The following is a 24626-nucleotide window of genomic DNA, read 5'->3' on the forward strand; positions in this document are numbered from 1 at the left end:
ATGCTGTACAGATTAGCTCGAGGTCGGAAATTACAGAACATCTCCCAACCTCAGAGGAACTCTCTGCAGGAGCAAGCCAACTTTCAGGATGAGCTTCCTGCAGTCTAGCAAAGTTCTTCAATCCGCTTCAAGCTTGCTAAACAGAACTTTCTGCGTCAATACTGATTACAGCATATCATACAGGAGCTGGACTTAATTTTCCTCATACCAGGCTGGAGTAATGCAATGTTAAAAATAGATTTTATCCTGATTCAACTATTTTTCTAGCACTAGCTCAAGGCCTGGGTATGAATGTGTCTTTTTTAACTTATACTTGAAAAGTGTATCCCAGGGCACTTCACAGGCTGCGGTACATTTGATACCAGTGTAACTCAAGAAATGCCTACAATGTAAAATGTTGCTTAATGGGGTGCCTCAGGGATCCGTCCTCACCCTTGCGCTTTCCCCCTTTCTATCGAGGATATGTGATCTCTGAATCAAGGGACACAAATCATGGTATCCCCCCTCCCGTGTGGGAGGTACAGCATGAACTCGCCCCTCAGTCAGCACATTTTAACACAGCTTTTCTTTTCCATAATCTTTCATGGATGAACGTAACACTTTCAAAGCTATTATTTTCTGCCTTGACAAACATGAAATCTATCCCCTGGTAATAATAGGACTGCAGGAGGCGTTTTAAGAGGTGGCTCAATGTACAGTAAAAGATTTACACACTCCTCCTCAGACAGCTTCAGGCTTTTATCTGTGTGTGATACACAGCTCTCACATGGCCACAGAGGATCGCATACTTCACTTTACAGAGTGGTATGCTTCACATCTAAGTAAATATAGATAAGAACTAAATAATCTCAGCCTCATGAGGCATATGTCTCACAATATACATGGTCAAATGGGGAAGAAGAGTTCAGATCTGTCACTTAATGCAGCTGTTGTTTTCCAATCAAAGAACTGATCCAAAATAATTATATGTGATGGCTGTCTGTTATTTTGGCTATAGCAATAAGATGGTGATTTACTGTTGTGTTTAATTATGTTTCCAAGTGGCAAAAAAATCCATTAATACAGAAATATTGCTGTTAAAGTTATTTTAACTAATTTTTTTATTTTTTTAATTCCAGATTATGAAAGAACCTTGAAAGAAAAAAAAATGTCTGTTAATAACTAGTAAGGTAACTGTATGTTATGTAAAAGGAGTGACTCATACTCACAAAGCAGTGCTTTTTTCTCTAAGGCTCATGTCTGTAAGCATCCAAAACAAAAATGATGAGCCAAAAAGGAAGCCAGATCCGATTTATATGTAAAGCAACCACATGCAAACCCACCAGGAGACAGTTGTTTGTGTTTCGTTTGAAACCAAGAGTTCAAGTTCAAGTACTTAATTAGTAAGTTTAAGAAGTATGATAAGTGACCTGATCTATTTTCACACATGCACTCCTAAAAGTGTCTAGAAATTCACATATATGCAGCTCACAGCAGGAGTCTTTGCTGACGGGAGGTGGAGTTGGCTCTCAGGTGGGAGTACATGACATACTGTGAAAAGAATGACGTCAAAAGTTGTGGATGAAGTAACAGAGACAATTTGAGCTTATATAATGAGGATATAAATGTCATCTTCACCCTCTCCCACCTGCTGGAAGGGAATTTTCCTGACAATTTATTTCCTATGCTCACATCAATTCACCCCCACTTCATGCAGGAAATAAAAAATTCAAGGTCCCAGAAAACATCCAAGTCGGCATGAAAATGTGACTGTTTGTGTTAACACATGCAGCTCACCCTGAAGAGCTCAGAAAGTTGTCTTGAGTTTTTGTCTAAATAATAACTCTTTTACCCACATGTTTCTAAATGTCCCCAAAATAATCTGATGGTCACGTCACCATGACAACTAAAGTCATGCTACTATTATTAGGATGAACACAAAGTCGCCAGAACAAGGTCAAAAGGTGAAGGTCTCCTGACTTTTGTTTTCTAAAATTCTTACAATTAGAGCTCCTGTGAGGAGAGCTTAGCTGGTTATGGAAGTGAAAGGAATACTGATGTGTCTGTGTGAGCTACAAAAGCAAACAACACCTTTGCCAAGATGGAACTTTTCTTTAGCTGCTTTGCCTGTATCTCCTGCACTGCTGCAAGGTACAGCATGACAAAGTGTACTACAACATGCTACAGAAACACCCTTATATGTGTTTTTGACAGCAGAGGTTCACAATGAATGTTAAAAGAAAGAGGAGTGCAATTTTCACCAGAAATTGCAACCTACAGACACACACAGGACAACATTTTGCATAGAGATTCAGGAACCATTTGTCCACAAGGGGGCACCAAAATCAATGCAAAGTCAAAGTTCCTCACAGGAGCTTTAAACAGTGTTTAATAACATCTGAACAGCTAGGGGGGAAAATCACTGAAAAGGAAGTAACAAGCTGTTTTTCATGTCATCAAATGAGATCACGTGTGTGAGTAAAGTCTGAGTACAACAAAGGCTTGTTCAAATTCAGTTCTTCAATAATAATTAGGCTCTGTTTGTTTACGTAACAGAAGGAGGAGGTTACACAGTCACAAACATTATCCTACATATACGCCTCTACAATGAAGCCCAATTGATGTTGTGTTACCTTTACGTCTTCTGTTCTATTTATAGAACATCATTTCCTCAGTGAAATACTTTGAGTTTAAAAGCACAGTCTTGATTCTTGACTGGGCACACAGCAATGCAATAGCCCTGAGGATATTTCAAATATGAATTCATCCGAGAGGCCAATCAGGCCAGACTCAAGTGAATCACCTCAAGAGTTTTCAACAAGTACTTAACCCAAGATGCCATCAGTCTGACAACAAACTCAGTGTGCCGTTCAACTCTCCTATTAGCTTGTGTCATTAAACCAACATCATAAACCCTCCTAAGTACAGTTTCCAGCAACTGGAATATTTTCATGGCTTTAGGAAATAGTACCCCTGCCGATGTGGAACATTATACCTTCATTTCAGTTTTTGCCAAGTCATTACCTTTATTTGTGATGAGGGAGCCAGTTGATGATGTGAGGTACATCTTTAACACCTTGGAAAAGTAGAAGAGAAACTCAAAGCTATAAATGAGAAACTTCGGAATATTCCAATTTAGTTAGAAAAAGGTTTCATACTAAAAGCATTGTGACATAATAAAGTAGATAAAACAAAGATATATGTGTGTGTGTGTGTGTGTGTGTGTGTGTGTGTGTGTGTGTGTGTGTGTGTGTGTGTGTGTGTGTGTGTGTGTGTGTGTAACATGTTCAACAACAAAGTCAATATTAATAAAGTATATCTTCTTATAATCCCTTAAACAGAATTATATCTAGCTATCAATCTGTGCTCTGGTCTCTAAATTCAAACTCCACTTGCTTCTTAAGTTGCAAGTTGGACTCTCAACACCACAGCTTTAGGTTAAGGAAGACTTAACTTCAAGTGCTTTAAAGCTGATCACAGGCTGCACAGGAAGACCCTGATAAGTTAGCAGTTGCTCTTAGAGGTTAGAGCACTGCAAGATCATAGCTGGTATGTTCTGAGATTGTCACTGCCTTGATCCTACACTGCGACACTTGCATGCTGGAGCCCACTTCATCCACAACTTTGAATGTGCTGGGTCAGAAATGACCAGGTGCAAATGGACGTTATGTGTCAGTTTTCCTTCAAACATTAATACTGTGTGATCCCTGCTAAAAAGGGATGCAGATTTCCTTTTTTTTTTCCTTCTGCCCCTCAGGGTGTTTGAAGAAACTCAGACAAACTCTCAAACCTCACGATGGTTCTTTGAAAGGGCAGCCAAGAAAAAAGAGGGGGCGGGGGGTCCAGTGCGGGTGTGAAATTGGATAAGGGGTCTAATGAACAGCAACACTCCACACTCCACTCACTGCTATTTGTCACTGTCCCCCTCAGTCCTCTGCAGCCTCAGCTCTGAGTTTCATATTAGTTTCAAAGGATTCAAAGAGCACCAGTCTTCTTCATTTCCTTATCTTGAATCAGGACCAACTGCTCGAGCGAAGCAATTTGCAGTATGTGTATACGGAGGCTGCCCCGTGCTTGATCCCCGTCTGGATCCATCCCAGGTCCGATTGTTATTGAAATGACTTCAGTTACCTCGGACGGTTTTCTTTGTGCATCAGAGGGTGTGAATCTCTTCTTGGAAGTATTTTATGATAATTGCACAGTGAAAATTAATTTGAAATAGATACCCCATTCAATAAATCATGCAGTTAGGAGCCATCAAAGACTTCCTGAGACACCTTAGACTTCATCATATTTTCTCTGGTTTGTGTTGGCTTAATCCTTCAAATCAACATTTTTCAGTGTGTCACTGTTCCCTGTGTAGCCTTTTATTCATGTTTTATTAAGAGTGTGTGTGTGTGTGTGTGTGTGTGTGTGTATATATATATATATATATATATATATATATATATATATATATATATATATATATATATATATATATAGAGAGAGAGAGAGAGAGAGAGAGAGAGAGAGAGAGAGAGAGAGAGAGAGAGAGAGAGAGAGAGAGAGAGAGAGAGAGAGAGAGAGAGAGAGAGAGAGAGAGAGATAGATAGATAGATAGATAGATAGATAGATAGATAGATAGATAGATAGATAGATAGATAGATAGATAGATAGATAGATAGATAGATAGATAAAAATATTTTGTGACATTTTCTTGCTAATATACGATATATAGATATACGATATATACAACATAGCACAGACAGTTTAAGCATAAAAGATATGAAGCACCAAAAAAAAGTGCAGTTTAATTAGTTCCTGCTTATTAAAAAGATATGAATTATTCACATTTCTTGTCCCAATGCCTGCGGTGTAACGTATTGGCGTCACTTTTTAAAGGGTTTTGGGGTCATTTCCTTTTTGAGTTTTGCAAAGAAAAGAAAAACATGTTGTTTACCAGATTTCTATCAGCACGACTCTGCTGTGAACAGGCCTGTGTCCAGAGGAATAAACAATGTATGGGAGGGGACCATTTTATTAAATTCTGCTTTGTAATGCTTTTAATATTATTGTGGAGAGCTGATTAGTTTTGTTATAGTACGACAGTGACACCTGTTGGTCAGATGTGGTACAGCATGTAAAGTGGCTGTTTCATTCAACACGGCCTAATCCTGAACACACATTGATCATTCATTTGCAGAGGATAATAAGAAGGAAAATACCTTACTTTGGGCATTTAAAAGACACATCCAAGTCCCTATACAACACAGGTGTCAAACTCCAGTCCTGGAGGGCCGGCTTCCTCAGACTTTTAGATGTCTCCCTGCTCTAACACACCTGCTTTAAACCAATGTGTTGTCATCAAGCACTGCAGAAGCCTGATAACGAGTCACTCATTGGATTCAGCTGCGTCCGAGCAGGGAGACATCGAGCAGTCTGAGGAAGCCGACCCTCCAGGACTGGAGTTTGTTCAGCACCAGTGAGGAGTGCATGGTCAGACAGAATGTGCTCATCTAAAAAGGTGAGTTTTGAGCTGAGATTTGAAGAAGCAGAGAGCGTTAAGATCATGGATGGATTATGGGAGAGAGTTCCAGAGACAGAGGGCTGAAGACCCCATTGATGAAAGGCAGAATGGAGGTGTGGTGAGGAGCATGGAGGAAGCTAAACGAAGGGTTCGAGAGATCAAAAAGGTACGGAGGTAGGACATTACGAAGAGCCTTAAAGGTAAGAAGGAGAATTTTAAAATCAATGGAATAATGATCCCTTTATTTTGACATCAGAAAAAGTTATCAACACTTCTGAACACTTTTGAATTTTCAACGTGTTTAATTCATGTCAGTTTTAAACTAAAAGCATTTCATGATTACCAGGAAAGGTTGTTTAAAATAGCACATTTCAGCATCAAGGCAATCCAAAGTGCTTCACACAAGATATCAAGAGTATCATGAAAAAGGGCAGAAAAACATCATAGAACACATGAGTTTATGAACTTTATGTTTGCCAATTCAATTCAATATTTGATTAAAAAAAAAAAAAAAAAATCTCCAACCTTCTGATGCATCTCATCATCACAGTAATGGTTTTCTCTGCGTATTCATTATCATGCCTCATGAACAGGGGACATCCCCAGGGGTATCTTATATTCACATGCTGTGGGAGTAAGCAGATAGTTTCTGATACTAACCCTACTGAGCCTTGAAGTTTGAAAACAACGAGGAAGAAAGGTTTAGTACCTGACTTGCCGAGAGGAAGGATTTAACGTCACAGTTTGAGAGACAAGGTGTACCAAAGTGTCTGTTGGATTGATGGTCAAAACATTTTCTGTTGCTGATTTTGATGGAAGAGTAGCCTCGGTGAGTTCTTGGCAATGAAACTCAATCTTTGCAGAATCTATTCTGTGAAGGTCAGAGATACAAAGAAGTCATCACACTGAGTGAAGCCTCCAGAGATGTATTTCCAGGATACACATCAATGACTGTATTTTCCTCTACACAAGGTTTTTGATTTTGTGAAAATTTTAATTAAAACAATCGCAAAAATGACTATGACTACTATGAATTTATTACTGTCAAAATATGTATCATTGAAGCTGGAAATTCAAGTTTGGTATTAAGCCCTTGGTTGTGGTCTGTACGTCAGCGTGTCACTGCCCTCTTGGCCAGCTCGCTCTTATGAAAGAGATCTTCATCTCAACGGGTTCATCACCTGTTTGAATAAAAGTGAAGTTAAAAAAAAACTTCATTTCATTTCATTCTTGACTTATCAGCCACGAATGTAACCAAAAAAAGTACTTTAATAATTACCATCACAATTGATGTGAGATTACCAGGAATATTTTTCTACCAGATGTTAAATCTCACAGTTATGACATCTTCATGAAGAGTTTAATTTGTCTCTTTAAGATTCTTCCCATGTCGACGTCCCTTTTCTGGCCTGGTAGAGTAAGAAAATACTGAAATACCTCCGATGTATGTCAACAAACCATTTCCATGCTCTCATTCTACATTTCAACAGGTCTGCAATATTTGACCCTCCACCTTTTGGAATAAATGACTTTTTGGTCTGTTTTACAAACAGCTGCTGCAAAAGATATCCTTCAATACCTGTGATATAGTGTCTTGATTGATATGTATTTCCCCAAGCAGAGATTCCCACAGCATTATCAGATGAATGAGGTGGAAAATAGCAGAAAATGAGCAAGCGAGGAAACAGCAGGTCCTCACATTCAACTCTTTTAAAGAGGGGTGGCTGGAGAAGAAGCTGCTGCAGAGAGGCAGGGAGACAATTTAAAACCCAGAGGCATGTTTAACAAATACAGACATGTGATAGATTCACTCTCTGTGTTAGTGTTTTTAGTATTAAAAACGATTCCAGTCTTGTTTTTCTGGCGTGTACTACTTTAACCTCGCTGGGTTTAATTTAAACGCTATTCAATGAACTCGTGTTGCAGTAATCACTTGGTTTGAAGTAGCATTTTACCCTCCTCTGCTATATTGTTTCTCCATGACTCTTGAAAGGATGAGACAGGACTGGTCCTGTAAGCTGCATTCAAGTGCCCCAGAATGATGTCATTACAGTATCTGCCTCGTATCCATCTATCTATCAATCTTCTGATCCAAACCTGCACAACTGTCAACTCGTCTCTGTGTCACTCCGCTCCAATCAGATTTCCGTGCCCATCACAAAAGACAGAACCCGGTGCATGAATGGCCGCTTTAGATTGCTGCAGCCCTTCATATCCTCATTGACTCCTGCATTTGGTCTTCAAGACTGAGCTCTGACTGCACAACATGCTGATGGGTTTTATGAGGGTCGGCACTGTACTTGCACTGAGCTGTTTTTTGCAGAATGATGGAAACAGCCTTTGATGGTCTGAACTAATCTTATAGAGCGGATTTCGCAATTCTCTCTAACATATGTCTGCCTGGACCACTTTTGGATATCGACAGAGCCAAAGATAATTTCATTTCACTTTCATTTAACATCCTCATAAAGTTGTTTTGCCTGCGGCTTTCTTTGAGACTTCAAAGTAACTTTCCTGAATCATCAATAAAGATTGATTTATAAAAAGAGTGTCCTGGTGTTTCATTCTCAGCTGAAAGCAGCCCTGTTTTTATGTAATAATCCAACTGTTTGATCAGCTGCAGACTCACTGTGGTTGCAGCAGAGACATTTTTGTGAGCAAAATGTGTGGAATGACTTTTCTCCTCTTGAATATGTAGGTAAAAACAAGTGAAGTCTTGGTGGATGTATTTCAAAAGGAACAAACTTTCTCCATGACAGAGGCATTCATTCCCCCCCCCCAATCGAAGTGTCCTCCGATCTCAGGAAAAAACTGAAATCCTAGATGGAACAGTCTTCTGTCTCACAATGGTGTGCAGCATTTTTCCACTGGTTTCCTTATATTTCACGACAGCAGGATACAACAATGACTACAGTAAATCAATCATTATTTGTGTAGCGCCAATTCATAACAAGTGTTATCTCAAGATGCTTTACCAAAGAGCATAATTATGGGACAATATGTAGGAAGGATTTTGGCGTTTTGAATTGTGGGAAACAGCACACTGGGGAGACTGGCTGAGCTCAGCACCACATCCAGGTATTTTTGGCGCACTGCAGATCTTACTTTTTGCTGCATTCTGAATTTTGGACAAGGCGGGGTTGTAAAAAGCAAATCCCTTTATTTTAGTAATAGAGAATTAATTTACACAAATGATTCACTACCTTTAAACATTTACATTGCTGTTGTATTTTCACGTGGTTTCAGTGTTCGTGGAGAGTGCCACATCTCTTCCGTGTCACAATAAGCACGCTGGCCATTGAGAGCATGTGAAACCATCAGTCAGCATAAAGGAATTAAGTCAAACATGACAACAACTTGATATTTATATCAAAAGCATCCTGAGAGCTCTTGGCTTAGCCGCTCTAATCACGTTAGCTCAACGTCTCCTGTGGAGAAGTAATCTACTTTGATGCTCGGGTTTGCTACCAAAAACATTGAATGTGTGTCAGGCTGTGAGCTACCAGCAGTCCAGCCCGCTCACTAATTCAATTACATTATTCGACTCATGTCCTACTTAACATCCAGGCAGCCAACAGGCCTGATTACAGAAGCCACAAATTGTCAAATAGCAAACCTGAGTAAACATTTGTGTCTGTCAAAGGCAGCAGGGTTGTAATTATGCTCTGTAATGTTATTTTACAGGACAGATGATGTGCAGCACCGGAGTTCACTTTCCAGATCTTCTACGTCAAACGGCAATTAGACTTTTCATTGAACTCATATGACCTGGATCCATCCCACAGCATGGAGACAATCAAAAGAGCATTCATTGGGATTTATTTATGGTTTATTTGAGGGCTTTTTATGCTTTAAAACGAGAACAGAGGACAGAATGAAAAATCAGGGAGCGAGAAAGAGAGCGGGGAATGACATGGGAAAGGAGCAACAGGTCAGGATTGAACCAGGGCTGCCCGCTGTGAGGATTTCAGCCTCTGCACAAGAGGCTCAACCACTAGGCTACTCGTACCACCCCAAAGTGTCATTAGGTGGACAATATAAATGGCCACTCTGTCAATGCAGCTTCAAACTAATACAGTTAATGCTAAAATGTAAGCAACTAATTACAACATGTTGCGGTGGTGGTTTGTGGTAAAGTTGTAAATATTGTCGCACGTCTTATGTTTATAAAATCACAGGACAAAAATAATGTGGATGAGAATCAGCAATGACGACTTTGTGTAGAAGTTATTATGGGTAAATGTGAAACTGTCGTTTTTGTCTTTTTTAAAAAGTTTAAAATGATTGAATGATACCATTGTGGATAGTATTCATCAAACATGTAATGTTTGTCATGCAAAAACTTGAAATGATAAATGATAAATACTTAACTTGACTTACTCATTGCTTAGATTTTAAGTGCCATTTTTTTTACTGAATAACTTACGGATTACATTTATATTGTGTTGTATCTAGAATGGTTGGAAAACACATAAAGATGTCCACACTTTTTAAATCTAAAAATAAACAATTGTTCAGTATTTCTTTTGTGGTTAGTTAAAGTTTAAAAATTAGCATTTTTTTCTAACAAAATTTTTGTTGGGGAAAACATTGGATCATGTATTTGTATCACTCTTTCATAATTTGTGACATCAGTGTTGTATGTACCAGTTCTCCTCCAGTTTGGGCTCTGTTAAAACCACATTGTTCATGTGCTGATTGATATTATTCATACTATGTTTCCTTCCATCACATGCACGATGAACTTATTCATTTACTTGTTTTCTTTACATCATGTACTTCTCGTACTTTTGTACATTGTATGTCTCATTATGTTGTCCTTTAAAATGTGTTTAGGTGATTCAAAATAATGGACAATTAATTGGACTTTATTTAAAAAAAATAAAATATAAATCTTGCCAGGGAGACCAACGCTGTCTCATTTAAATGTATTTATCCAGCCAATTTCAACACTTTCCTGTAGGCTTTTAATTCGAAAGTACAAAGTTTGGCCACTAGATGGAGCCACTTAACCACGTTTATGAAGCCCTCTGCACCAGCACGTCATGCAAATATCTCACCTACTATGTTGAATGCTTGAAATAAGAGTTGCCGTATATGTTTAATGGATTAATCCTTTGAACTGATGAATGTATAAAAACTGAACCCAGCTGAGCATTCATAGTTATCCTTTATGATGATTGTTGCCACAGTACATTTCTACAAGATGTCTTAAGGTTGCTTTCTGTTACATTCAGCTACAGAGCAAACAATTTGAAAGGTAAAAAAAATATATAGTAATGAAATACCAATTTAACGTTTTAGATACGACTATATCTGGACTCACATGTTATTTAAAGTGACCTTTATTTCATATTTGACACTTTCTTGTAACAAATAGTTCACTCTTTTATTATGCTTTGACCTGATGATGATTTCCTTGAGTTTCATGAGACATGTTCGTATCCGGAACTCATTAACACCGTCATATCTTACATTAATCTGTTACCGGGGGTCATTAAGAGCTCTTAGGGAATCGTTACCTGTCTTATTTGATTGACATCTCTTTCCACAGGCTGGGACAGCGGGCTGCGCTGCACAATGGAGGGGGAAAGGAGGGGGGAGGGCGGGCAGGAGTAGCACTATCCAATGGGATCAGTGATGGGAGGGAGTTTGAGGAACTCCAGCTTTGTCCTAAGTTACTGGGACTCCTAAGCACAATATTAACTGAAGCGCCTGTACCGTTATTTCACGGGACGGTGCGTCGGATCAGCCGCTTGCTCACGCTCTGCGCCGTTTTCTGCGTCCTAACTGGGGATAAACTTTTTTTTTTGCTCGCATGTCCGGGGAGCCAGGAACTTTTGCATTGTTTTTGCCTGTCATGGGATTGTTTTGAAAATGCTTTTTGAAGAGTGGAAATGAAACTAGGAGGCATTCTGTCCATTCAGAGGATTGTGTTGCATTGAGACAGAGCGCTGCGCAGAGGATAAAACAACACTTCTGGAGTACTTTAGAGCACTCTACACGTGTGGATAGTATTCCCATTGAATTTTCTCTGCACATTCACTGGAATATAATGTTTTAGTGACTCGTTTAACCTCAGTGAAGTTGATGCATCAAGGGCATGAACTCTGTCTGAGAAAGGTGGACTGGTTAACTGACCATGGCGCTCTCAGGTAGGGGCTTAGGCCGGTTTCATTTAGTTTTACTGCTGTTATGGACTCTGTCTCAGTATTCAGCATCCAGTCAAGTCCGTCAAGAGTTTCAGGTCTTGGAGGAGCAGCCTGTCGGCACCTACGTGGGCACGATAGAGACCAAGCCCAGCTTCACCTACCGCTTCAGCGAGAACCACAAACTTTTTGCAATTAACGGCACCACTGGGGTCATTTACACATCATCCGTGATTGACAGAGAAGTTTTGCAAAGTGATGTCATCAACGTCGTGGTGCTGTCCAGTCAACCCACCTACCCCACGGAGGTCAGGATAGTAGTTTTGGATATTAATGACAACTCCCCGGTTTTTCCAGACGCGTCAATTGTCGTGTCATTCAAGGAGGACGCGAGCAGCGGCAGGCAGGTGATCCTGGACACTGCGACAGACTCAGACATTGGAAGTAACGGAGTTGATCACACCACGTACAGAATAGTGAAAGGCAACGAGCAGAGGAAATTCCGTTTGGATATTACAGTCAATCCTAGTGGAGAGGGGGCATTCTTGCACCTTGTTTCAACTGGAGGCTTGGACAGGGAAGTTACTCCCTTCTACCAACTCCTGATTGAAGTGGAGGACAAAGGAGACCCGAAAAAGTTTGGCTACTTGCAAGTAAACGTCACTATACAAGACATAAATGACAACCCTCCTATGTTTGATCAAGATCAATATCAAACCAGTGTTTTTGAGGATGCAGCTGTGGGTTCAAGTATTTTGCAGATTACAGCTTCAGATCAGGATGAGGGAGCCAATGCTGAAATCAGGTACTTCTTAGATGAAGGATCACCTTTCCAAATTGACCCCAAAGCCGGAACTATTATTATAAAGGAGGGTTTGAATTATGAGAGTAAAAAAGAGTACTCCCTGACTATTCATGCTGTAGATAACGGTGTGCCCTCTCTGTCAGGCAGAACAGAAGCCACAATCAAACTCTTAGATGTTAATGATAACGACCCAGTGGTGAAGTTTCGGTATTTTCCAACAACGTCCAAGTTTGCCTCTGTGGATGAAAATGCACAGATTGGCACAGTTGTAGCTCTGCTCACTGTTTCCGATTCAGACTCCTCCACTGCCAATGGTAACATATCTGTTTCAATCTTAGGAGGCAATGAGCAGAGACACTTTGAAGTGCACACATCTCCTGTGCCCAATTTAAGTCTCATCAAAGTGGCCAGTGTGTTAGACAGAGAGAGAATTTCCTCATACAACCTGACTGTGTCTGTGTCAGACAATGGGAAGCCTATTGCCAGGTCCTCCTATGCCAGTCTCGTTATTTTTGTGAATGATATCAATGATCACCCACCCATATTCCAGGAAACACTGTACAGAGTAGATATCAGTGAAGACATACCAAAAGGCAGCTACATTAAAGGGGTTTCTGCAACAGATGGTGACTCTGGGCAGAATGCCAACCTGCGCTACTCCCTGGTGTCTGGAAACACTTTGGGCTGGTTCTCCATCAGTGAAAACAGTGGTCTGGTCACCAGTGCTGCTTTGCTGGATAGGGAAATAGCATCTGAAATTGTGCTCAACATTAGTGCCAAAGATCAGGGGCTGCAGCCCAAGATTTCCTACACTAAACTTATAGTGAACATCACTGACGTGAACGACCAAGTGCCCACATTTACACAGAGCACATTTCATGTCTCCGTGGTGGAGCACGCTCCTGCCGGGACTGAACTGGTGGTGCTGTCTGCCTCAGATGACGACCTCGGGGCCAATGGAACTATCCGGTTCTCATTTGATGCAGAGACTCCAGCCACAGTCCAGGAGCTGTTTCGCCTGGATGCCATGTCAGGGCGATTAAGCACAGCAGTGGAGCTAGACAGGGAGGATCAGGCCTCATACTTACTCCACATCCAGGCTACAGACGCTGGCAACCCTCCGTTGCACTCTGTTGGAAAAGTCAACATCACCCTGAGGGATATCAATGACAACAGGCCAGTTTTCTACCCTGTGCAGTATTTTGCTAATGTTAAAGAGAATGAACCCTCAGGTTCTTATGTAACCACTGTTTCAGCCACAGACCCAGATTTGGGTCGAAATGGCACAATTAAATATATAATTACAGCTGGCGATTCTTCAAAATTTCGTATTAACAGCAACACAGGAAAAATTAGCACACTTGTGTCCCTTGACAGAGAAGAGAAAACAGCTTACCAGCTGCAGGTGACAGCAGCAGATGGTGGCGGTTTGCGCTCACACATCCAGGCTATAGTCACTGTAACCGTCATAGACACACAAGACAACCCGCCAGTCTTTAGCCAGGGAGTTTACAGTTTTGTCATGTTTGAGAATGTGGGCGTTGGGACAGTTATTGGAACAGTGTCAGCCACAAGTGTAGATTTAAACACAAACATTTCATATCTGATCACTTCAGGAGACCAGAGGGGGCTTTTCACTGTGAACAGCGCAGGTCAGATCATAGCATCGAGCCAGATAGACAGAGAAGAGCAGGGTTTTTATCAGCTTAAAGTTGTAGCCCGAGCAGGGGAGATCACAGGAGAGGCCTTTGTTAACATCACTGTGAAGGACTTAAATGATAACGCCCCTCATTTCATTCATGCTGTGGAGCATGTGAGTGCAGTGGAAAACTGGAGTACAGGTCATGTCATTTTTCAGGCCAAAGCTTCAGATCCTGATGAGGGGACAAACGGAGTGGTGGTCTACAGCCTCAAACAGAACCCAAAAGGCCTGTTTCATATTCATGAGAAGCACGGCCTTATCACGCTGACCGGCCCGCTGGAGGTCACCACAAGCTCCTACGAGGTCGAGGTCATCGCATCAGACATGGGGGTCCCCAAGCACACCTCTGGCCTTGTCCTCATTGTCAGTGTTTATGACGTCAATGACAACTCACCGGTGTTCGATCAGCTTTCATATGAGGTCATCATCCTGGAGTCTGAACCTGTCAACAGTCGCTTTTTCAAAGTGGAGGCCACTGACAAAGATTCTGGTCTAAACGGGGAGATTATGTATGACATCGCTGGCGGTAACACAGGTGATGTGTTTGGCATTTTTCCAGATGGGCAGCTGTACATTAAAGTAGAGTTGGACAGAGAGCTACAGGACAGATATAACTTAGTGGTTGTGGCTAAAGACCAGGCTGTGGAACCACTTAGTGCCACTGTGAATGTCACTGTGATTCTGGATGATGTAAACGATAACCGTCCCCTCTTTAACAGCACTAATTACGTGTTTCATTTTGAGGAGGAACAGCAGAGGGGCTCGCTGGTGGGCCGTGTTTTTGCAGAGGATAAGGACTTTGGCCCAAACAGTGATGTCAGGTATACATTTGAGACTCCGCAGTCCAACTTTGAGCTGAACGCCATCACGGGGGAGCTGACCAGCACTCTACAGTTTGACCGAGAGTCACTCATGAGACAGAGAGGCGCCGCTGTGTTCAGCTTCATTGTCGTCTCGTCCGACCAGGGTCTACCCAAACCCCTCAGAGACCAGGCCAAAGTGCAAGTTTACATCCAAGACATCAACGACAACCCTCCGAAATTCACCAAAGACATTTACCAGGCCTCCATCTCTGAGTCAGCTCAAAACATGACACAACTGCTGCGGGTGTCGGCATCAGATGTGGATGAAAACAAAAATGGGCATGTTCATTATCACATTCCAGAGGGCAACGAGGAAGGACAGTTCATTATTGACAGCACCTCCGGACAGGTTACTTTAGTAGGAAAGCTGGATTATGAATCTACATCCTCCTATTCTTTGAAAATCATAGCTGTTGATGCTGGATCTGTGCCCTTATCCTCTTCTTGTATGCTCAGTATAAGCATCCTGGATGAGAATGACAACTCCCCCTCCTTCCCTAAATCCTCACTGTCTGTGGACGTGCTGGAGAACATGAGGATAGGGGAGCTTGTGGCCTCTGTGACAGCCACGGATGCAGATTCAGGTCAGAACGCTGACATAATGTACAGCATCACAGCCACGAATAACCACGGCACTTTTAGCATCAGTCCGAACACGGGCAGCATCTTTTTGGTAAAAAAGCTGGACTTTGAAACACAATCATTTTACAAACTGAACATCACTGCAAAGGACAACGGCAGACCAGCCCGCTCCTCGTCCATTCCTGTGGTCATTCACGTCAGGGACTTCAATGACAACCCACCCATATTCACCCCTGGTGACATTTTTAAATCCATCCCTGAAAATCTCCCCATCTCAGCCTCAGTCATGACAATAACAGCACACGATACAGATGCAGACATAAACGGGCAGCTGGAGTACTCCATTGTTCAACAGATTCCCCGGGGAAACCACTTTAGCATTGATCCAAGCTCTGGGCTGATCTACACCAACAAGGAAGTGGACAGAGAGTTTTCAAATCTTTTCGAGCTCACAGTCAAAGCCACTGATCAGGCATTTCCAGTTGAGTTTCGTCGCTTCGCCCTGAAAAATGTCACAATATGGGTCACAGACGTGAACGACAACGTTCCCACCTTTATCTCCCAGAATGCCCTTGTTGCCGAGCCCAACATTGTCATGGGTTCCATTCTGACAACAGTGGTGGCTTTTGACCCCGACGAGGGTGCAAATGGGGAAGTGGAATATGAGCTTTTGGAAGGAGACTCGAACACTTTCATCATGGACAGATACAGCGGAGATATTCGCCTCGCTACTCAGCTGGTACCTTCCCGACTCATGTACACACTTTCTGTGTCAGCCACGGACCACGGCCCTGACCGCAAGACTTCCAGAACCGAGCTGACCATCATCCTTCAAGGCCTGGACGGGCCTGTTTTTTCTCAGCCCAAATACATTACTATCCTGAAGGAGGGCCAGCCGCCTGGCACAAATGTCATCTCCCTGGATGCCTCAAGTCCACGAGGCTCAGCGTCAAAAGTGGAGTATTTCATTGTGGCGGTTCGCAGTGGTGGGAAAGCTGTGGGACGTCTTTTCACCATTGGCCGCCACACTGGAGTGATACAGACTGCTGCAGAGCTGGACCGGGAACAAGGCTCCGACCTCTACCTGGTGGATGTGTACGCCATCGAAACAGATGCGAGCCAGCCGAGAACACAGCGTGCTGAGGTGAGTACACTGCTGAATTTTCTATTCTGTGCAGGTACTGGAAAGCCACCTTGTGTTTTGCTCTATTTTGTGTGTTTGGCAGGGAGAGGGCATGAACTCACCCACTGGAATTTGTTACAGACATTTGGATGGAAGAAGTGTAATTAGATCAGGCTTTAAACAGGAAGAAACTGGATCGAGACTGTCCAAGTCACACATAAAACAGAGCACATTTTACATTCATCTGCTCATTTATTAAATACCCTTTTTTCAAAGAACTCTGCAATATATTACATTTTAATTTAAGGGACATACGTTTTAAGGCCTTGTTCTCCGGCATGATAACTTTATTGTTCCCCTTGCCAAAATTATACTAGCTATAACAATTCATCTTGAATATGCTTCCACTAATATTTAAACAGTCTGGGGAAGGGAAATGATTCCTGTGCGTCTGCGGCACAAGCTGCTCACTTGCTCTCAGGAACTGAAAAATTCTTATCAGCGGATATGAAGTGCACAAATCAAAAGAGGACCTCTTTTTAATTTTCCCACTGTAGACATAAATCATTCAGAGCTGCTGTTTCAGGTTCAGGGCCCAAAATGGTTTCTGCAGTCTCCCAAAAAGAAATGAAAAAGAGAGTAAGTTGTGAGGTCCTTCAGTGCAGGTATGCATCATCAGTGCCAGTATTACTTTGAGCCTTTGAGCCTGAGGCTGTTTTGGAACTGGGGGTGGTCTTGGGGTACCTTTATACCACCGGGAACCGCTCCACAGGCAATAAGTGACCATTAAAATTGGGTGACCTCTTAAGCCTCTGTGAAAAGATGCTGAGGGCAGAGAGAGTGAAACTTAAGCTGTCCACTAAGTTTGCATGATGGGATGCACCTTTTTCTGGCTTTCTTAAGAAGGGGTCTTAACTGTAATGTGGGAATCCTAAACCTGGTTTTGGGTGACTAAGTCCTAGCCACTTGTCAAATGAAAAACAAATGTTAGGTAGAAATTGCATTCAGGATTTGAAATGCCATGTTATTAGAGACTTGATGACACACGTGCATACAGATCCAAAGAAGTGAAAGCTTCTTCTCCCCTTTAAAATGTGTTTTGTGTTACTGCCTGATGTGAAACGATAGAAGAGTTAAGGATGCCTTTGACAGTTGAAATTGATGCCTTTTCAACCACTGCAAATATTGAAACTGAAATACAATACAGCTAACTGATTATTTGGAGACAATCTCACATATTATTGAAATCAAGGATTACTTGGCAAAATTGTGTTAGCTAAGTTAACTTAAAGGGTTTGAACGGGCCAAATGGGAATATCAAATGTTCTGTCGCTTTGCCTGCAGCGAAGATGGCAATCTGCTTTCCTGCACACTCTACTGTCAGGCTAATGAGAGACTTTAGTGGCTCACTGCTCCTTTCCCAGACCTTAAACTTAAGATTGGTTTCATGCTAAGCCTGAACTTTCTCACCCCTCGAAGAGATGACTTTACCATACCACCTGGCTGAATAGTCATTCATTTTGAGAAGCGTGAGATCTAATAACTCGGAGGAATTCAAATGACCTTCCACATTTAGAAGTTAGCTGTGCTTTTTTTTGCTGAGAAAAGAGAAATGGGCTGTCCCCTTTATGTCTATTACTTGAAATAGGAAAACTGAAAAGTTCATTATTTATATCAATAGGATCTCAGAGGACAGCGTGGCACAATAGTGTAAACCTTGAGACTTAGACTAATGTTTTTCCAGTGCAGTGTTTATACACCAGATACCCGGTAGCAACTGGGGAATTACTTCCACCCCTGAGGTTATGACCTGCTCACATTCTGCATTTCCCATTTTCCCCATTGATTGGCTGCGTGAGGGAAAGCTGGCACTTTTTTCACTGCATGCCATGCACCATGTGTGATGTTTTGGAAACACTCAAACAAAGAGAATTCAGATCGACATTCTTTATCAACGATCATGATCTTAAACAACCGAGGACCCCGCTGTGTCTGCAGAGAGCAGAGAAAAGGGATTCAAGACTTTTTTTTTCTGGCACTCTTGGCATCTCAGAAAGTTCCATTGTCCGTGATTGTTGATTCGAACTGTCATCGCAGGACTGTTTGTACCTTTTGTCTCACATCTGGGTGACGTATGATGCAAAGTTGGTATTTTTCTTTAGCCGACGGTTGTGCAACGGCTTCAAGACATTTTCAAAGATATTTTGTTGATCTGCTTTGGCAATTTTCGGACTCTGCTGTAAATTTGGTGCAAATGACTTCACTTCCTACATGTTTTGTGGTGTTTCTTCCTCTTGGTAGCTAGACAAAATGTGCTAAAATAAAATATCTTGGCAGCAAATTCATCCATTGTTGATGGATCCAGATTCCTTTCATACTGAAGAATTCAGGAGGATGTTTTTTTTATAATCCTCTCAGTTTGGATTCATCACATCCTCAGTGTCCTCTTTTAGAGGTGAGGAGAAGCCCCTTCCCCAGCCTATATATCACACACAGTAAACTCACACTGAACAACCTTTGACAGGCCTCTCTCAGAGCTGAAACTTTTTGAGTATCACTTCCACTCTTGGCCACAAATTAATCAGTAACGTGACAGCAGGTGTTTCCAATCAGCTTCTGAAAATGAAACACCTGCACAGGAATGATTTGGGAACGAGCAGAGGTGAAATATGCCGACAGGTTTCAGCTGTGAGAGAGAAGTTCATTGTTTAAACCTTTAATTGAACACAGTGAATATAGCAAAACTTCCATCGAGACAAATATTTACCCTCAGAGAGATCACATGTGGATGGTTGTGTTAGTCTGATGAAATAGACTAAAATGAAATAGAAATAAAATAGAAATAGATTGAAATACAATGGAGAGCCTTGTTTACAGCCAATAAGAAGTTACAACAAGTCACAAGAACTGTCTACAAAATGTCCATCATTTTTTGCAGAAAGAGTCACAAAACATGGCCTTTCATTCTGGTTGTTAGGCCTTTGGATTGTAAAAACAAGACGTTGCTACACAGTTTAAAGGCAGTCTGCTCCATGTGTTGTCAGTGATTTTAATTTGTCATTTGCTTCCAATCTAGGGTAATTAAGGGGTAGTTTCAAATGTTTTAGAGACTGTTAGGTGGCCCTATGAATAAATTAAGAATATAAAAGAAAAGACCCATGGGGTGAAAGAAAAAAAAAAGCATTCTGCATCTCTCTATCGTCCTCTGCTTGACTGTCTCTCTTTCTTGTCTTCCTCTTTCCCTTCATCCAAACCCTGCGGCCCCTATAGACGGGACTGTTACGACTGTTTTCTTAAACTCACTGTGAATCAAAATGAAGTGCTGTTTTTTTAACTCAAGTGCCACATCAGTCCTTGCCCTCTCCTCTTAATGCCATTGTCTCCCCCCTTGAAAGTAAACACAGTCAGAGTGTTCAACAGGCCTTCCTTTGTTTTGCCTTCACAGATAAAGTGTTGCGCTACCCCGGCCGCAGATCGGGAGTCTTTTGTTATTTTTTTGTCTGTGCCAGCGTCTCGCCTTGGCAGATTTAGGAGTGTGTATGGATGCCCCTGTCAGCCAGCTTTCCTCCCCTCTCCTCACCAGTGACAGGACGTATACGGGTATAGTTGTTTGGAGTTGTGGGATTGAAGAAAGAAGTGTGTTTGGGGAGGGTGCTGCACTTGTCACATGGTGTTCACAGGAGCTGTGGGAATGAAGGAAGAGGTGGGGTGAAGGGGAACATTTTTAGGAGGTTTCTGGAAGTAGCAGCATTGCAAGGAATCATGGGAAGGAAGCGGCAGTGATAAGGCACCCCGTCACATCCTGAGCAGGTGGGAGCATGAGTTCTCAGTCTGCCTGCCCAGAGCGTTTTGGACCTTATGGAATGCAGATATAGAAATGAGTGTTGATCTCTGATGCTATTCATAGTTTGAACTCTCTTAAACATCCCACTTTATGTGAAGATAAATATCTCTCTATGCTTTATTGCTACCCCACAAGATTGTCCATTTGTTCAAAGCATTCAGTTGACTTAAGATAGCACATTTATTTTCTAATTTAATCTTATTAAAAAACAAAAAAGGAGAAACACCTTTTTGGTATCTGAAGCTGCATTTTGAAGCACTGGACTTTCAAGAAAACTAAAAACAGGCTGATGTGGGAGTAGAGGGGCCATAAACCTTTTGTAAAAAAAAAAAAAAAAGTTACAGTGCGTCTGCTTGTCTGTGAGCTCAACCTTGCAACCTTATTATATAAATTAATGAACAACTCTTAAGGCTTTCGATAATCAAAACAGATGTAAGAGGAAAGAGGTGAAGCAACTTCGGAAGTGTCTTGGCACATCAGACATGTTGCTAGAGAAGCTTGGGATTGAACCACCAACCTTTCAGGTTGAGTGATGTCGACCCCACCAACTGAGCCGCAGCAGCCCCACACGAAGGTCAAAAACACAATTACAGCATTACACTACAACCTGGGCGTATCAGGACACTTTCTGCTGACAGCTGAAAAAAAAGACAGCCCACCTGCCTTTCTGTTTTGTGGCTCTAAAAATCAGTTTGTGTCCCTCTCAGTGTTGTGGATTTGTTTGACTCCTACATCTCATTGGCTACAGGCCTCAAAGCTCCTTTGCCTTTTTTTCTTTCTGCTGCTTTTTCATTCCTTTTTTTGTGTTGATCATGTTTCTGTTCAAGGTGAACCTCCTTAAACTTGACTCGGAGGCTGTATTTAGGTTGGAGAGAAGATAGATAAATAATAAAAAATATCTTTCTGGAAACCCTGCCAGGATGAGAAGGTCATAAACGGCTAAACAATTTGATACGGATGCTGGGTTTCTGTATATGTGTCTGAAAGTATTGCTTAATACTGAAGTATTGATGAGTTCAGTTTCCCAGAGAAAGGTCAGACAGTGACACTGATATCCCCCTTAGCAAAGCATTTACTGCTCTTTGATTACTTTGAACTCATTACGTTTATTTGAATCATACATAAGCTGAGTGATAAAGTTTCATGTTCCCCAGAAGAGACATTTCACAACAACTGGAAGAGGAATGATGCAGAACAAACGGCCTCCCTGTGTGCTGTAATTCATGGTCTAATTGTGATTTTCTTAAAGTGTGTCTTTGCAAGCACACTCGTGCATGAGAAAAGGGTGGTAACAGTCCAGTTATGGGCCATAATCGAGGTTGTAATTCACTCAGTAATTCAGCTGGACATGCGTTGTTGAAATGGTCATCTGGGAGGGGAACATGTGCTTGGCCCTCCTGGTAGGTGGTCGCTCTGGGTGAACCTGCAGGCGGGTGAACCGGTGCAGGACAGTGCGGGGTCGTCCCGGAGCGCCTGTCTGCTTTATGAGACAATCGCCATAAAAGTTGGATAAACATTCAGTCATGCATAGATGCGTGCGAGCTAAAGCTGCCAAAGGCACACACACACACACATATATATGCACACACACTGACTACAGTCTTTTCTCAACTGCAGGGGAACTTAAAATGGAAGCCAGGGCCAAAAAAATTCAGCTCCATTTAGAGAATTGTGATTATGCTAATGTCAAATAAGATCAGTGGGATACTTTTTCGACTTTTATTCTGCAGATTCAAACTGTTCTGTAATGAGTCCAGCGGTTTAAATCCTACTTTATGACATGAGACTGTTTGTTAGTGTTTGTCTTGTTTCATTTATTTTGTGGCACGATGCAACTTTGTTTGGAGGAGTGTTGAGCGCTAACGGCTGCGCTCCAGCCCAACCGACCACTTCAGATGAATTTAAAGTTACTGCTGCTTTGTGTTTTTTTTTTTCTTCTTCTAGTCTTGAGTCTAAAGTTGTGACTGTAGCTGTATGACAAACCGTCTCACATTTTGTTTCTTTTCTCAGCAGAGAGTGGAGACTGGCACATCTCATGATGGGGGGGGGAGGAGGGGGTCACATATTGTTCAGCTGAGCCATGTTCTATAAAGTTAAGCCGAGCGTCATGTTAGCAAAGAAAGAGCAAAACTAACTTTCTTTTGGATATGAGCCATAACAGCTGTAAAATTCCCCAAAACACCCGTCAGATTGAGTATTTTAGCAACAAAGGTGATTTTCAGATTTTCTTTACACACGCCTGGTTTCCTGCTCAAGTGCCTGAAAAGTCACATGGTGAAGCTTTTATGATACAGCGTTGTACATGCATACAATATTGTGCTGATAACTTTTTAGGCAGCTTAAAGATGTGCACACTTAGGGCTTATTTTGCTGAAGACACACAGGAAATGTTGGGAGGAGAAAAGTCAGGGATGAAATGCAGCATAGGGCGGATTCAAAGCAACGGCCATTATAGCTTCTGCACATGCTAGGCCATCAGGGCTACCAAGAATCATGTCTTTAATCTTATTAAATGATTGTTTATTTATTATTTATTCATCTATTTAGAAGAACAAATACATTTACAATTACAAGATGAGCACAGCACACAGAATAACTCACAGACACATTTACTAACAAAATGGACACAATTGTCACCTAAACAGTAACAGACCCACATACAATAAGCTAATCACAAATTAAAAAAGCCCCCAGGGAACAGGAACAAGATGGGATATTCTATACGAGTACATGACAGTTATAGTTGTAATAGTTCTCGAAGCAGCCTTTGCTTTAAAAAACGGGCTGACATTGTCCTGATTGGTTTAAATCCGGAGCCAAAAAAATTGACAATTGACCTGAATTCTGTTCAGATAAACATTTAGATATGATTTCCAGCCCTGGATCAGGGTTGAGTTTCTCTGCAGAAACCTCTTGATTTCTTGAAAGCTGCGGTGAAAGTGAAGTAATAGTTCACAAAGATACCTTTGGCATCGTCTTAACTTTGTAGCACTCATTGTGTTGTCTCCTGCGGCAAACTGAATTGTCCTGGTGTGGTCACTCCACCCTGCTGCTTCTCTAAACAGGTTAAAACAAAAATTATTCACGTGCTCTATCTTTACACTCGGTTTGCCGCTCAATCTTTTTTATAAAGGGAATGTGCATGTATATTAAAAGAAAACTCTCTCAACTCTGCGGTCGACTGTCCGCAGCCTCCTGTCTGCCTCATGCAAAGTCAATGCGAGACCTCGGGTTAGAATAATAAATGAATGTGGCCAGAGCCGTGCATGCTCCGCAGAGTTTTGCATCATCCAGTTTATTTTCACATCAGAGATACATTTCTCTTGTTCTTTGACTTTGATTGTCATGCCTCATTTGGGGAGGGGTCATTCCTCCGTCTGAAGCGCACATGCTCGGAGCAAATGTGCGACTGAAATAGTTTGAATCTCCTCCGGGAATTCTTTTTTCGCCTTTGCTCTGCAGAATCAGGCATGATCAAAAGGGAGCCGTTTCTGCAATCAAAAAGGTCCAATAGAAGCTGATCTAAAGTTTCCAAGCTTTATTGTCACTCAACCGCAGCGGGGTTGATTGGGAGTAGTTGAAGTGGGAACGATCAGGTATAGCGACGATTTGGCTCGTACATTTTCCCCTAAACTAAACAGTGCTACGCGGGAAAATAAATCTTTGCTTGAGTATGACTACATCGCTGAGATGTCTTCATCATTTCTCTCTGCGAAGGGCTCATAAAATACACCCAAGTCCGTCCAGATATAAAAAGAAATGTTCCACTCGATTCACTTGTAAAACGAAGGGGAGTGAGAGAGAAAAAAGGAGAGCGGAGGAGTTGATTTTGGCACGTATTCCCTGCGGTAATAATGGATCCCAGCTACAGAGTGATTTGTTCTTGCGCGTGACTTACCCGAGCTCTCTAGCATCAACAAATAACCGAACACATCCACATGAAGGGATCCATGCAGCAAATGTCCATTGTTTCCAGAGCTCAGACTTCACTGTGCTGCCTCATTGACCTGTCTCACTCTCTACTTTAAGTCTTTTCGAGAAAAGAAAGGAAAGCAAAGCACTCGCTCCTG

General features: G+C 41.8%; 1 protein-coding gene across 1 annotated transcript in view; it reads left to right on the top strand.

Annotated features, from left to right (window-relative positions):
- The first annotated feature begins 11215 nt into the window (after positions 1–11215).
- The window catches only part of fat4 (FAT atypical cadherin 4), a 102730-nt gene continuing 89319 nt past the window's right edge, over positions 11216–24626 (top strand). The window contains exon 1 of the mRNA XM_079352839.1: positions 11216–16733. Coding sequence (XP_079208965.1) covers positions 11631–16733 — 5103 coding nt within the window. The 5' untranslated portion in view covers positions 11216–11630. The remainder of the gene's footprint in view (positions 16734–24626) is intronic.

The sequence above is a fragment of the Symphodus melops genome, assembly GCF_947650265.1.
Source record: "Symphodus melops genome assembly, chromosome: 9".
Classification (NCBI taxonomy): domain Eukaryota; kingdom Metazoa; phylum Chordata; class Actinopteri; order Labriformes; family Labridae; genus Symphodus; species Symphodus melops.